At 35.1% G+C, this 12829-nt stretch overlaps 3 protein-coding genes across 5 annotated transcripts in view; all 3 read right to left on the bottom strand.

Annotated features, from left to right (window-relative positions):
• The window catches only part of LOC105169421 (regulator of nonsense transcripts UPF3-like), a 10114-nt gene extending 4706 nt beyond the window's left edge, over positions 1 to 5408 (bottom strand). The window contains exons 1-7 of the mRNA XM_020696050.1: positions 4962 to 5408; positions 2941 to 3047; positions 2620 to 2715; positions 2435 to 2533; positions 2227 to 2306; positions 814 to 927; positions 3 to 83 (exon numbers count right to left, since the gene is read on the bottom strand). Of these exons, the coding sequence (XP_020551709.1) occupies positions 3 to 83; positions 814 to 927; positions 2227 to 2306; positions 2435 to 2533; positions 2620 to 2715; positions 2941 to 3047; positions 4962 to 5101 (717 nt within the window). The 5' untranslated portion in view covers positions 5102 to 5408. The remainder of the gene's footprint in view (positions 1 to 2; positions 84 to 813; positions 928 to 2226; positions 2307 to 2434; positions 2534 to 2619; positions 2716 to 2940; positions 3048 to 4961) is intronic.
• LOC105169082 lies at positions 6364 to 8788 on the bottom strand. The gene is made up of 3 exons (XM_011089361.2): positions 8500 to 8788; positions 6841 to 7108; positions 6364 to 6684 (listed from the first exon to the last, which is right to left on the bottom strand). Exons 1-2 carry the CDS (start codon positions 8576 to 8578, stop codon positions 6876 to 6878), a joined length of 312 nt encoding a protein of 103 aa, XP_011087663.1. The 5' UTR covers positions 8579 to 8788; the 3' UTR covers positions 6364 to 6684; positions 6841 to 6875.
• LOC105169081 (chromatin structure-remodeling complex protein BSH) overlaps positions 9513 to 12829 on the bottom strand; it is a 4826-nt gene continuing 1509 nt past the window's right edge. For all 3 annotated transcript variants that reach the window (XM_011089358.2, XM_011089357.2, XM_011089360.2), the window contains 10 exons: positions 12600 to 12745; positions 12393 to 12481; positions 11785 to 11879; positions 11272 to 11343; positions 11103 to 11150; positions 10883 to 10966; positions 10639 to 10677; positions 10439 to 10521; positions 10210 to 10272; positions 9513 to 9897 (listed from right to left, as the gene is read on the bottom strand). In XM_011089358.2, coding sequence (XP_011087660.1) covers positions 9798 to 9897; positions 10210 to 10272; positions 10439 to 10521; positions 10639 to 10677; positions 10883 to 10966; positions 11103 to 11150; positions 11272 to 11343; positions 11785 to 11879; positions 12393 to 12481; positions 12600 to 12652 — 726 coding nt within the window. In that variant the 5' untranslated portion in view covers positions 12653 to 12745 and the 3' untranslated portion in view covers positions 9513 to 9797. The remainder of the gene's footprint in view (positions 9898 to 10209; positions 10273 to 10438; positions 10522 to 10638; positions 10678 to 10882; positions 10967 to 11102; positions 11151 to 11271; positions 11344 to 11784; positions 11880 to 12392; positions 12482 to 12599; positions 12746 to 12829) is intronic.

The raw sequence follows: 12829 nt of genomic DNA, 5'->3' as shown, positions 1-12829 counted from the left end.
TGTTGATCATCTTGTTTGGGAACCAGAGAATTGCTTGAGCTGTCTATGCTGCTTACAATCTTGGAGCTGTCTCTTAATACATACTGCACATAATACATAAGTGACACATTAGTATTATAACCATCAGATCAAAGAAACATATTTGATCCTATATCACAGTACATATAAGCACATATGTAAACTTGTGAACCGAACAAAAAAGACTGAAAAAGCATATTTGTAAGCACCTACATTACTGGAAAAACTGTAAAGTTCATTATGAAAAGCTAAGTTCCACTAACACAGGACCATCAACAATTTAGAAGTAATAATCAGAAATAGGAGAAGAGTGCATTAGCCCAACATAAAGATCTAGATTGTTTATGGTGACTACCGAACAGTATAGACAATAAACTTAAATACCAGATCAAAGCGATACACACAGTTCCGAGTTCAGGAAGGACTGCCATGTAGGGGGTATATATGGAATTAAATACAAACATCAAGAGTGTAATCCAGTCATCAGCAAGTGAATAATACAAGATATCGTGCTAGTTTTCAGTAATCAAATATAGGAAAGAGATCGAGAAGGAAAGGAAAAATGCATCATATCAGAAAGTTCATTAAACTGTATTGCATCTGTATCTTGGTACCTATTACTAATGTAGCCATTTATGCAAAGATTTTTCGCAACAATTAATTCCATTGCATTTTGAGTAAAAATCTTTCATTGGACAGGGATTACAAACCATTTGAAAAACTATGATCATGGGGACCAATTCTCGACATTATATTCACACAGTCTGAAGTAATCACAACTGAATATCCATTTACCATGGTAGTAGAAGCCCTCCTCTTATCAGAGCCTCTTTTTGAAGAACCTGAGATTGGATTCCTTGATGATACCCCACTGGCCCTTCTAGCTTGCTTTCCATTCAACATGGATCTCTATTAAGGGTTAAGAGAAAATCAAGCGCATGTTCGAAGTTAACCAAGAGCTCCACAAAGGGAAGCAGCAATGAAATTATGTAGATGATCATATAATTATCCACGATAACTGAAAACAAGAGAAACACGGTACATAAATTGTTTCCATCAAAAGATCCACATACGTGTGGCAATCAAAGGGTACACTGCCACAGGAAAAAGAACAGAGAAGGAATACAAATCCCATAACTACAACCAACCTAAAAAGCAAAACCATAATTCAGATGTGTTAGTAAATTCAAAATGAACCCACATCCTACATTTTTGCAGTGGTATACATAAAAGAAAAAGACTAGCAGATAATTTTCCATGGTCAGGGTCCCATGTAGCTTTTGGCCTCTCCAAAAGAAATGGCCTCAATTAAAATAATTTCAACAATAAAAGAATTAGTGAAACAAAAATACCAAAAGCAAGTTAGTACATAATTCTACCTATCTAAAAGTCTAGAGCTTAATTTCCATGGTCAGGTTCCCATGTAGCTTTTGGCCTCTCCAAAAGAAATGGCCTCACTCAATTAAAATAATTTCAACAATAAAAGAATTAGTGAAAAAAAATTTCCAAAAGCAAGTTAGTTACATAATTCTACCTATCTAAAAGTCTAGAGGTTTCCAACATGTTTCTGTTTTATCCCTTTTTTCTACCAATACTTAAATCCGCAACTCAACCACCAAAACTGTCAAATAAAGATCTCATAGGAGTTACATATTGACGAATCATAAGGCCTGAAATCACAACAAGAACCTTCTTGTTGCAGAAGCACGCTCCGCCCTAAGTACCTAAGTATTCAATTTCAGTAGCTTTCATCTGCAGTAAATCGCGACTTCTGCTCATGCTTCGCCCATTTTTCTAAAAGATAAATATTTTTCTTTGACCTCAATATAAAGCATGATAAAACAAAGCCAAAAAAAGTTCCCAATACCCATATTCCCCTACTAAGGGCAAACCAAAATTTGATCTTCAACCAAATGAGTGCGGACACGGGCAAGAAAGAGTGAGAGAGAAGAGGTGGAGAGAGACCTCTGCTAACCAGATGCATGAATATTTTTATTGTTCAGACAAACTTGGTAAAGGCAAACATAACAAATTACATGGGGACAATACAACAGCCATTAGAAGCAAATAATATGGAAAGCTTTACCCATAAATATTTTAAGAGTGAAACGATTCATGTATTTCTCAAGTAAACCAACCTAGCTGCTCTGATATGTTCCAAAAGGAGAGGAAAAGGTCAGTTGCACACAAAAATAATGAGATTCCTACCCGAGCTCCACCCTTTGCAGCTCTTCTCTGACGAACATAGTCCATTAAAGGAGTTACTATAGGGACATCCTTAGGAGCACCTAAAACAAAGTGGGCAAGCATCAATTAAAAAACTGAAAACAATTGTCATTTTCATTTTATAATAATTTCATGACTCAAATGTTTGCTTGACTTCCAACGCCTGAGCTGATATATAATTAAGACTGACCTGCTCGTTCTGCTTCCTTCCTCTCCAATTGTATTTCTGCACTGGGAAGATTCTCTATGGGCTTTGCAAGAAATTCAAGGAACTCCAAATATTCAGGATCTACACGTTAGTCAACAAATCAACATATATTCAAAGCGAGTGAATGATGGCTCCTACGCCACATGCAATCAGCAGACACAAATTACCTTTCAATATAGTGCCTTCACGGCCATCCTTCTTAGACCACTGCTTTGGAACACGTTGGGAAGGAGCATACTCAACAATTGTTTTAAATTGAGAACCTAGAAAGATAGAAGAGGTCGAAAGTCCCAATCAGATAACGAATTTTTTAAAATATCTATGCATAGCAGAAAGATTCTAAACTAAAAATCCATTTCATTAAATCAAACAGCATTAAAGGTTAAACCGAGCCTGGCAATGAAGCAAACCTAGTAAAGCTCAAATAAATAAAAGACCATCATATTGTCAATCCACCGTGGACTGAATGCAAACATCTAAAACATTACCTTTCTCGTTGACAAAAACATGACCATTGAAAAACTCAGCAAACTCAATCACATCTTCTGGTTTATTAAAGTCGATGTAAGCTCTAGAATATTTTGGATGCTTCAGGCTGCAAAAGCAAATGTATGAATTCAGAAAGAAATGAGAGTAGAAACAACTTGATTAATTACCTACGAGCACTTAGTGATGGAAACAAAACTTGGCTGAAACCTCTTTCATCATGAAAATGGTAATAATGATGAGTTTCCACACAGAATTATTGTCACAACAAATGCAAAGCCAACCATTAACAAACAAACAAATTTTTTGAAAGTAGGAATGTGCAGACCTAAGATACTTTCGCAACAGCTGCTTAACATGTCTATATTCAGGAAGGTTCCGGGTCTAAAATAAGAACACAATAATGGTGATAGTTACGTTTTCATTAGCACCATCTATGACCAGGGTCATTATACCTGTCTGCCATACTTATAAACTCCATACAGATAATAGATAACCAAATGCCAAAGAAATCTTAGAAATGCATGGTTAACATTTGTAATGATGTCTGGTTATTCTAACTGAACAAACATAAAAGATACGAGCCAATTATAGACTGAACAAGTGTCCAAAAAGATTGGAAGACAAGCTGATAAAATGATTGTAACATCCAAAAAATGGCAATCTTAAGATTATTTCTTGAACTATGCATTGTTCCATGTCTTGGCAATCTTATATTCATTTCTTGCTACTAATCATTTGCTCATTCATCCCATAACTCCAGAAGAAAAAGCAGCCACATAAATCGGTTGGTGCTGGAAAATGAAAATTTCACTTTTTTATGGTCTCCAAGATTTTATCCTCAATAAAAATATGAGCAGAAAATCTCTCCACTTCCACATATCCCATAGAACAAAACACTAAAATCTGCGGGTCAGTAACAAAGCAAAACAACTACGGATACTTTCCTGAAGAAAAATTCCTAACCATACTAGGGGAACTAAATTCTAAAAGATCGAAGATGGTGGAAGTTGTAACTTTTTGCATTATCAATGGTCCCACTCAATGCCATGTGGCAGTGGCACCCTCAAAACTGGCAACAAATCCCAACAATAAACAGTTACACAGCTTCTCCGGAGAAAACTCGGAACCATAAGCTAATGGCCGTTACAGTCCTAAAATCTAGATATCACTGCAACATCAAATTTCTCTTCAATAAACCCCTCATGCTTTAATGCCCAACGATCGAAACCACCAAACTGAAAAGTACAGCCAGATGATCATATCACCAAAAACCAAGAATGCTATCAAGTAACTAGTCAAGCATCACACTACTTCCCTAGGATTCCAGTACCAGTAACCATTCTAATACTTCCAACAATTCAATTATTCAAGAGAAGCATAAACCTTACAGAACATAAATTGCTTAGGTGACACAGCATTCCTGAAAACGACAAACTTCTTCCATTAACTCAGAGTACCACAGAGGCATAAAAGAGAGATAGATGCAAAAATGCAAATCAGTACACCAGGATATTAACGCCTGATAATCCAAACCACCAAACCGAAAAATAAAGGCAGAGATCATATCATCAACCACCACCCATCAAGCATCCGACAAAATAAATGCATTTCGCTACTTCTCCAGTATCCCCCAGAACTCTGGGTTGTTCCTGGTCATTGATAGCTTGGGAAATAAGTTACATTTATCTGAACTCGTGAATATCATGCAACACCAGTGCAGCTTGCATGCCATCCTATCCAGCAGAGCCCATATCAAAAGCAAAATATGATGAAAAATGAAAATAAAACTTTAAGTTCCTAAACCTGTTCTAAAAGTTCAAGCCATCACAAATCAATCAAATGCTCACCTGAATTCTTCTAAACTGAAAAACAAACTAAAACTAGCACACACTCTCCACACAGACATTCTTATGTTCCTGCTCAATCCAACTATTAATTAAAAAAGAAACAGCAAAATGTAACATCAATCAAAGCATTTTCTATTAAAAATAGATGAGCATAATTGCACCTAAAACCTTACCTGGATTTCCCAGGGCGAAACACAAGCCAAAGGTAGCGGCCAACGAAGCGAGAATCAACATGCTCGACAAGGTTTGACTGAGAAATCGTCGGCGGTAAGTGCCGCAGCACCACCTTCGTTCGATCTAGTGGACCCTTCATGTGCAACAAAACCCTAACACCGATTCTACAACTAACAATAAATTTTTTTTTTTTTTAAAGAAAAAAGGAGCAGTTCAATTAACTCAAATTCCAGTCAAGATAACCCCTTCAAAGCCCTGAAATTACATCTCAAAACGCGGTTTTTGGGCATCGATCGGTGATATTTCCCCTGAGCCCTAATTTTGAAATTTGGACTTGCAAGTGGCCATGCAGAGAAAGAGAGAGAAAATCGAAGAGGGAATTCAGAGAGACAATTGAGAAATTGTGAAGTAAGAGAGAGAGAGAGACAGAGAGTGGGGAAAGAGGATTTCGTGCTAGTGTGAATATATATGTATCTGTTGTGTGCCTGCCTTTTTCCTTCTTTCCGTATACAAACGTACGTATTCGCGTATTCAAACGTATACGCTGACGTAGAATTAAGTGATTTGACTTTCTACTCTTTTTTGTTTTTCCTATTATCCTATATATAATAATCAATTTCTTATAAAAATATACTATAAATAAAAATAGAATACCTAAATCAATAAATTACATTTAAGAAAAAAAATAAAAAAAATTAACCACCATATCTAGCACCGGGTATAATTATCATATTTACAAATAATGCATATTAACTATCATTCACAAGTATAGAGGGCCCTTATATCTTTACATCAGTATAGATGTATATATGCGCACAACCCAAAAAAATAATTAGTTATAGGTCATGTTTTGTGTGATGAGATAAATATATGTAATTATATATGAAAAATTATATTTAATAATTTTAATGTTTGTTTTCGTTTAACAAATAAATTTTCACGTTAATTAAAATTATTAAATGTGTTAATAATTTTCTTATCTGCATATTTTTAGTACAACGTAAAAAATTATTTATTATATATACATAGAAATGACAAGTGTTTAAAAAACACGTGAGTGGGATGAAGGTAAAATTATCAAATTAGAGAAACATTAAAAAAATTGTAATTATGTGAATATCGCCATTTTTCATCCAATATCTTGACAAAATCGAGACATAACATAACAAAAGCTATTATGATTAATTGTATTTTTTAAACTGTACACTAATTATTTTCGATTGATGAACCCAATTCTATTTTTTGGTATTTTCATTTTCAGTGAACAGTAGAAAATATGTATTAGTTAAAAGATGGTATTTTACATTGAAGAATCAACATTTATCAAAGAGAATAGGTGTAAAGAAAGAAGTTCACTTTAATTACTGTTTTAAAACTGAAAATGAGAACACAAAGAAAGAGTGATTTAGTTTCCAATTGCTACTGCACAGTACAGAACCAGTTGTCACTATGAACATCAGTTATTCAGATATACACTCAAAAATAGGAATTCCAAACTTTGAACAATTGATTTGGCCAGTAATCACCATATATGTATAACCAATCACTCTCCAAAAACAATAACTCAAAATCCCTGGTACATATGCTACAACCTGCAAATGGGAAAGATGCTATTAGCTAGTTCTATGAGTTGCCCAGCTTAAAGTGCCATTTAGATCTTCGCGGGAGATGGTAGTCGGAAACCGGGGCCAACAAGATCGTAACCAATGAATGCATGCAGACCTGATGAAAGATAGAGTAAACAGAAACTTTCATTTAAAGGCAATAGATGAAGTCGGAAATAAGCTCTTGAAATCCAACCATTCATTCAGAGAAAATATAAATAAACTGCACAAGAAAAGTAACAGAAGATCCAGCTACACAGAAAGGGGTTGTCACCTTAACGAACAGTGAAATACAAAAGCCAAACGTGCTCAGTCCCGTAGACCAAGCTCAACTTCAAGCTCGTCATCCTCCTCAAACAGCTTCAGCAGACGAGCGTACTGCTCATCGCGTTTCTTCTTTTGCCAATATTTGAAAAGGAAAAATGATAACAGAGCAACTGTGGCGAGCACCAAACATACAAGTGCTATCATGGATCTGTCGCTGCCACCATGACGTACCATTTTTATTTCAGTTTTTGGAGTTGGCGAATCATCGGAATAGGCTGCATGGAGAATTTATACCTTAGAGGAATTAGTGGATAAAAAGACGATAACTTCCTGAATTAAGAGTAAGAAAACGCCACAGTTACTTTTGCTGAGGAATACCTTTGGAGAGAAATTTTATCTGAGCCAGAATGCATCATATATATCATGCTTTTATGATGAAAGTTGTTACCAACAAAACTAACATAAACTTATCAAGACAACAATGTTAAAAGATTTACTCAGTAATATATACACCAAATGAAGCCCATTGGAACAAGAAGCTGAGAAAAGGTAAGGGCCTCCAGACAAACAGCATAGATTGCAATAACCAGAAACATCAAGACTCCTGAAGCCAAATTGACAAACACACATCGCATTATAGGGTTGAAGATAATAAAAACATAATAAAATGTGAATTTTCTAAGAGAGATATCATTGAAGTTCCTCTGTCAAGCGGTGGTTTTCCGAAACTCTACATCTAAAAAGCAAGAACTATTACTTCAGTTTGTGTTCTATAACCCACTAAAGTAATATTACCCTCAACTGAACACAAAGAAGTTGAGTTACATAGAAAAATATATTTCCCAAACTTACTAACTAATTTCAATTCGAGGGACAGCAAGGGCCTCTCGGTGACTACGGAATACTTAAATATCGGGATGTTGGCTGAGGAAAGTAACGGCAGACAGGGAAGCAACGGAATGTTGTGATAAAAGCAAGCAAAGAGAGAGATTAGACAAGGAATTAGATCTCCAGCAGCTCATCTTGCCGGAGTGCACAGAATTTCATTATTCAGGAAAACTTTCCATTTCGTTGCCTTTCCCGTCTTCCATTTCCAATAGCTGCTGAGTAAATATCGCTTCATAATTTTTCTTTCGCCAATTGCATTATCATCTGTTCATTTTCCAGATTTTAAATGAAAATGTCCATTGAATTGTGTAGGAATCCTGCCCTTTCGATTTAAGCTTCTCTAATCTGTTTCCCCCTCCCTCAATCTCAGGGATCAGCAAAATTTCACATATCTGCCTCAAATACTTGCATCAATTCCTCTTTCTCTCTCCTTCTTCTGATCTTTTTGGCAGAAAATGAGATACTCTAATCTGAAAGGGGATCATATCAAATTATAATCCCCCAAACCCACAATTCCAAACCCAAAATGTCATTAATTATTACAAAAATAAAGAAAAGGCAGAGAGGAAACCTAATCGATTAAACTACTCCCACCAACAAACAAATTTTTAACAAAATAAAAATAAATCAAACCGTAACAAAATTAATCTTCTCCAAAACGCAGAAAAAACAAGTAAGAAGAAACGAACATCCACAGAGAAAACAAATTCAAGCATATTACAAACACAAAACTACTGCAAAAACTAACGAATCAAACGAGGATCTAAGGCGAGAGAACCTGAAATGAAAAGCAGCGATATCGAAGAAAAGAACGCCAGAAGAAGACGGAATCCTCTTCCACTTGAGATCTCTCTCATTTTCTCTCACCGAAATTCTCTCTCTAAAACCCTTCTTCAATTTCTTTTTCTTGTGCTCGGGAATTATCGACCCTTTTCTGCGCTGTCATATATTTCCTTGTTGAGAAAGGAACGCAATGCTGCTTTGTTGCATTACTGTGGTAAAATGCAGCTGTCGTTAGATATGATCACCTTTTTGAGGTTTTATTCCAGACAAAATATCACTCTGTCTCTCATATGTTTTCTCTCTGCCCAAAAACTGACAATTACTGTTATAAACCATAAACCTTTTTGTAATTGTCCTCAAATTAAGATACAAAAATGCCCTAGAGAAAAATATGACAATTCAAGCAAATATACACGTTTTTTTGCTGGATTAGTGTATCATTAAAAAAAACATGATCTTGTAATAAATGTATTATTCACCATTTTTTTTTATAATTTATTCAATTCAATCAAATTTTATTGAGTAAATCCTCTTAAAATTATATTTTATAGTGTTTGGGTTTTGATGATGTGCATTAAAATTAACGTAAATTATTCAAATATAATATATGCTGTCGTCCCATTAATGTATAGTTTAGAAAATAATCACCTCACATGATAAATGTATCAACTATACTGTTTTATAATAAATTTAATTTGATAAAATACGATTTGAAATAGTCGTCTGATAATTTTATAACACTAATTACTTTTAAAATATTGATCATAACTAAATAGAATTTATTATTTTAAAATACTTTTTTTTTTTTTTACAAATTCAATTGTTGTAAAACTAATTCTACCAAATCATTTCTTACCACCCACATTCCACTCGGCCCCAAATTTCTTGCCCAATTTAATTTCGATAAAATTCAAATTAATATATAACGAATTTAATGTGTTATTATCCATTTATGTAGAACTAAAAAAGAAAAATCAATTAACTATAAATATAATAATACTTGTAACATGATTGAATCTTATGCAATACATCTGCCTGGGATAAAAATTTTCCTAATACAGATTCAGGAGCTCAGTGGTTGGTTTGTTTTGAACATAAAATTGGGGCAATTCCTATTTGCAACAACTGAGATATAACAAGTGGGGGGCAGTAACAAATTGTGCAAAAAGCACTGAGATCAATCATTCCATGTAGGAACCATTGGGTTTGGGTCTATAGCTGTCTGAGCAAACATAACTCTGTTTCAACAGATGATCTATTGATAAATTTAGCAAAATGCACAATCTTATTCTGTCACCGAGTGTTCCTTTCTTCTTTTGCTTCAAGAGCATCCACCTCCTCATTCGATAAGAGATCAACAATGGGTTCATATACATCCCACTCCTTCCTCTTCCTGAAATAAAAAGGTAGAATACAACCGAACTAACTCTCGCAGAAAACAACAAAGGAATCAATGCATATTAGCAAGAAAATTGGAGTTGAGGAATTTGGTTGCAGTGTGATTGATGTTATCCGACTCAAAATTTTCTACTAGAACTGCTTTTTTGTTGGTAAACCTTTTCTAGAACACGGAAGATAACCAAACAAGGAATTGATTTCAGGGCAATGAAACAGATACCATTGGAAGATCATATTTTAATGCCAGGAGAACACCCTTCCTCTTATATACACATATTTTCGCTAAGGATAAAATGTTGACACTTACCGTACGACGCTTGATTTGTTGCCAAACAACTTGAATAAGTCCACAGCATTCCCACTGGCCTTGCTGAGAGAGAGGAGAGTGGGTAAGGAATAGAAGCAAGATTTTGTTACTTAAATTAAGAAAGAAAATTATGCTGAGTTGTATAGATGCGAATTCATCATTTTATATAATGCTTAGGCTTTTCACATTGAAGACGAAAAGTGAAAAAATTTAAATTTAACACACAGACCTGGCTTGAATATGTTCAAACCCTCTGCGTCCTTTCTTGTTTATTCTGCTTTCACGGATAGAAGTCACATTTTGTACAGCAATCTAAAGCATGAGGGCAAAAGAAGTGACATTACTTATCACAAAATCGACACAACATGTTTATCCCATAGAAATAAGGTACAAAGTTATAAACATGTTTATCCCATAAAAATCATTTACCTCATAAAGTTGTTCTCTGATGGCAATTGCAATGGCAGGCTGCAAATGCAATGCTGGGTTAATGTGAAGTGCTTATAATTCAATGCAAGTGAACATGAATAGAAACAAAACCACTCAGGGTTACAGAAGTTAACTAGAGCATCGGCACTAAATGCCAATACAAACGTAGATCATGTTATTGAATCAGATATTTTTCTTCAAAACTTGCAATATTCCAAATAAAGGAGAATTTGCAAGTGCTTACTCCAACTTCAGGATCTTCAATGCCCATGTCTTTGCAAAAAGTTTTGGCAAATTCTTCCGGGTCGCTCTCAAAGTTGTTCAAATCCTGAAATTTTTGCATTTACATTCCTACGACAATGATTAAAGCAGCACATGCAAAACAAAAGACATTGATTTATATGAATCTCATGATTCTCTGGCAAACGATTTAAGAACGTATGATAGATTTTGGCAGTTCTCACCCATAAAAAGTGGTCCTTAATTAGAGTATGGTTAACACGGATATCAAGCTGTCAACAAAGAAAGAGAAAGTAAAGTTACCAATTTCTTAAACAAACAAAAAACAATGTAGAATTGCATATATTGGTATTCAGAGGAATTGACTGAGATCTCAAATCAGCACTGCCAAACCTTGATCGGAACAACCTTTTCCCCAGTATACATATCTTGCCCTTCATATGATCGAAATTCGGAGAGCTGCGTCTACAATAATCAGATTTGAAATATCAGAGATGGCATGCAATAAAATATGCATCAGTGAACAAATAACCTAAACGCCAGGTCAAACACAAATCCTGACATGTGAATGGCTACTACTCAAATTGCTCTGTCATTCACCAGCTTAAAGTCTGTTTTTGCCCAACAGAAGAGGTCATCTAACAAAAATGGATGGGTATCTTAGAGTCCCCATGGAAGTTTAACAGGTAATTTTCCTCAGCAAGTTATCCCTATGTCTAGTTAATTAAACCACAGAATCTTATGAGAGATCTGAAACAGACACATGACATGTTTCAAACTTAAATTGCACAAAATGATGTCTTCTAAGTGAGGATACTGTCGATATTACAAAATAATTGTAACAGATGGGTAAAAACGCAAACACCACATTATAATGTACTTCAGCATTGGTTAAGTATAAAATACTTGTATGGATTGAGCGATTTGTGTGACAAAAGCAGGAGGAAGCTTCAAGTCTTTCACCGTTCTTTTTGCAAACACCACGATTTCAGAGTCAGGATCTACAACAACAAAAACATGAAGTTAGCCCCCAGATGCCATGACATGATCGGCGAACACAGAGAGTTAGGTTCTTTATGCCAATAACTACAGATATACAGCATCCTCTAAAATCCACACCTAAATTTAAATCCAAGTTATCAATGTTTGAATGACTGATTAAGGAAAGTCACAAGATGGTATCCGGAAAAGGGGAGGCTACTGCTTTGTCGTATCGCCCTCTGGAGGAAAAGTACAAAGGACAAACGAAGTATATCCCCTTCACTAATTGATCTTACTAAGAACTAAATGTTTATTTTCCAAACGCACTGAAGAAATTTCAAAACCTTATTATGCTAATTCATGACCTCATTGGGAACACAATTTCTGAGGTAAGAAAGCATGAAGAATGACCAGTTAAAACTAAAATTTTATACAAGGGATATTATTAAGAATGACACAAGAAAGCCGATAAAGCAGAAAAATACATAGGTGCATAATATTTTGGGCATACGAATATAGAAATCTTAAATTACCAGAGGGATTCCAGATGAAAGCATCCCTACATCTCTGCCCATCAATTTCAATATCCAAACGTATTGGAACTAGGTTGTCTGCAGTCGGTCTGTATATTAGAAATATGAATATCCAAAGTCAAAGGTTTTGCACATATACAGCCGAAACTGATGTTACTAGATATTTATGGAGAGAGAGAGAAAGAGAAAGGGCAGCCATTGATTTACATTCGGAACTTGACAGGGTTCTTTGCTGTGCCCCATGGTGAGTGTGACTTCATGCCTCCAGTTCTCCTCGCTCCCTCTCTTAATTTCTTTGACGATTATTAAGTGCAATACAGTGCAAGCACCTAACCTAAGACCGTCCCCTCAATCTGAATTTCGAATTGAATCATGCATTCAGTAAGCATCAGCGTTTTTATTAAAAGTAACTAGCATCAGAGTTTTCGAGATCTCAG

The sequence above is a fragment of the Sesamum indicum genome, linkage group LG8 (assembly GCF_000512975.1).
Source record: "Sesamum indicum cultivar Zhongzhi No. 13 linkage group LG8, S_indicum_v1.0, whole genome shotgun sequence".
Classification (NCBI taxonomy): Eukaryota; Viridiplantae; Streptophyta; class Magnoliopsida; order Lamiales; family Pedaliaceae; genus Sesamum; species Sesamum indicum.
The sequence above is the reverse complement of the archived record's forward strand: the minus strand, read 5'-3'. Positions and strand labels throughout refer to the sequence as shown.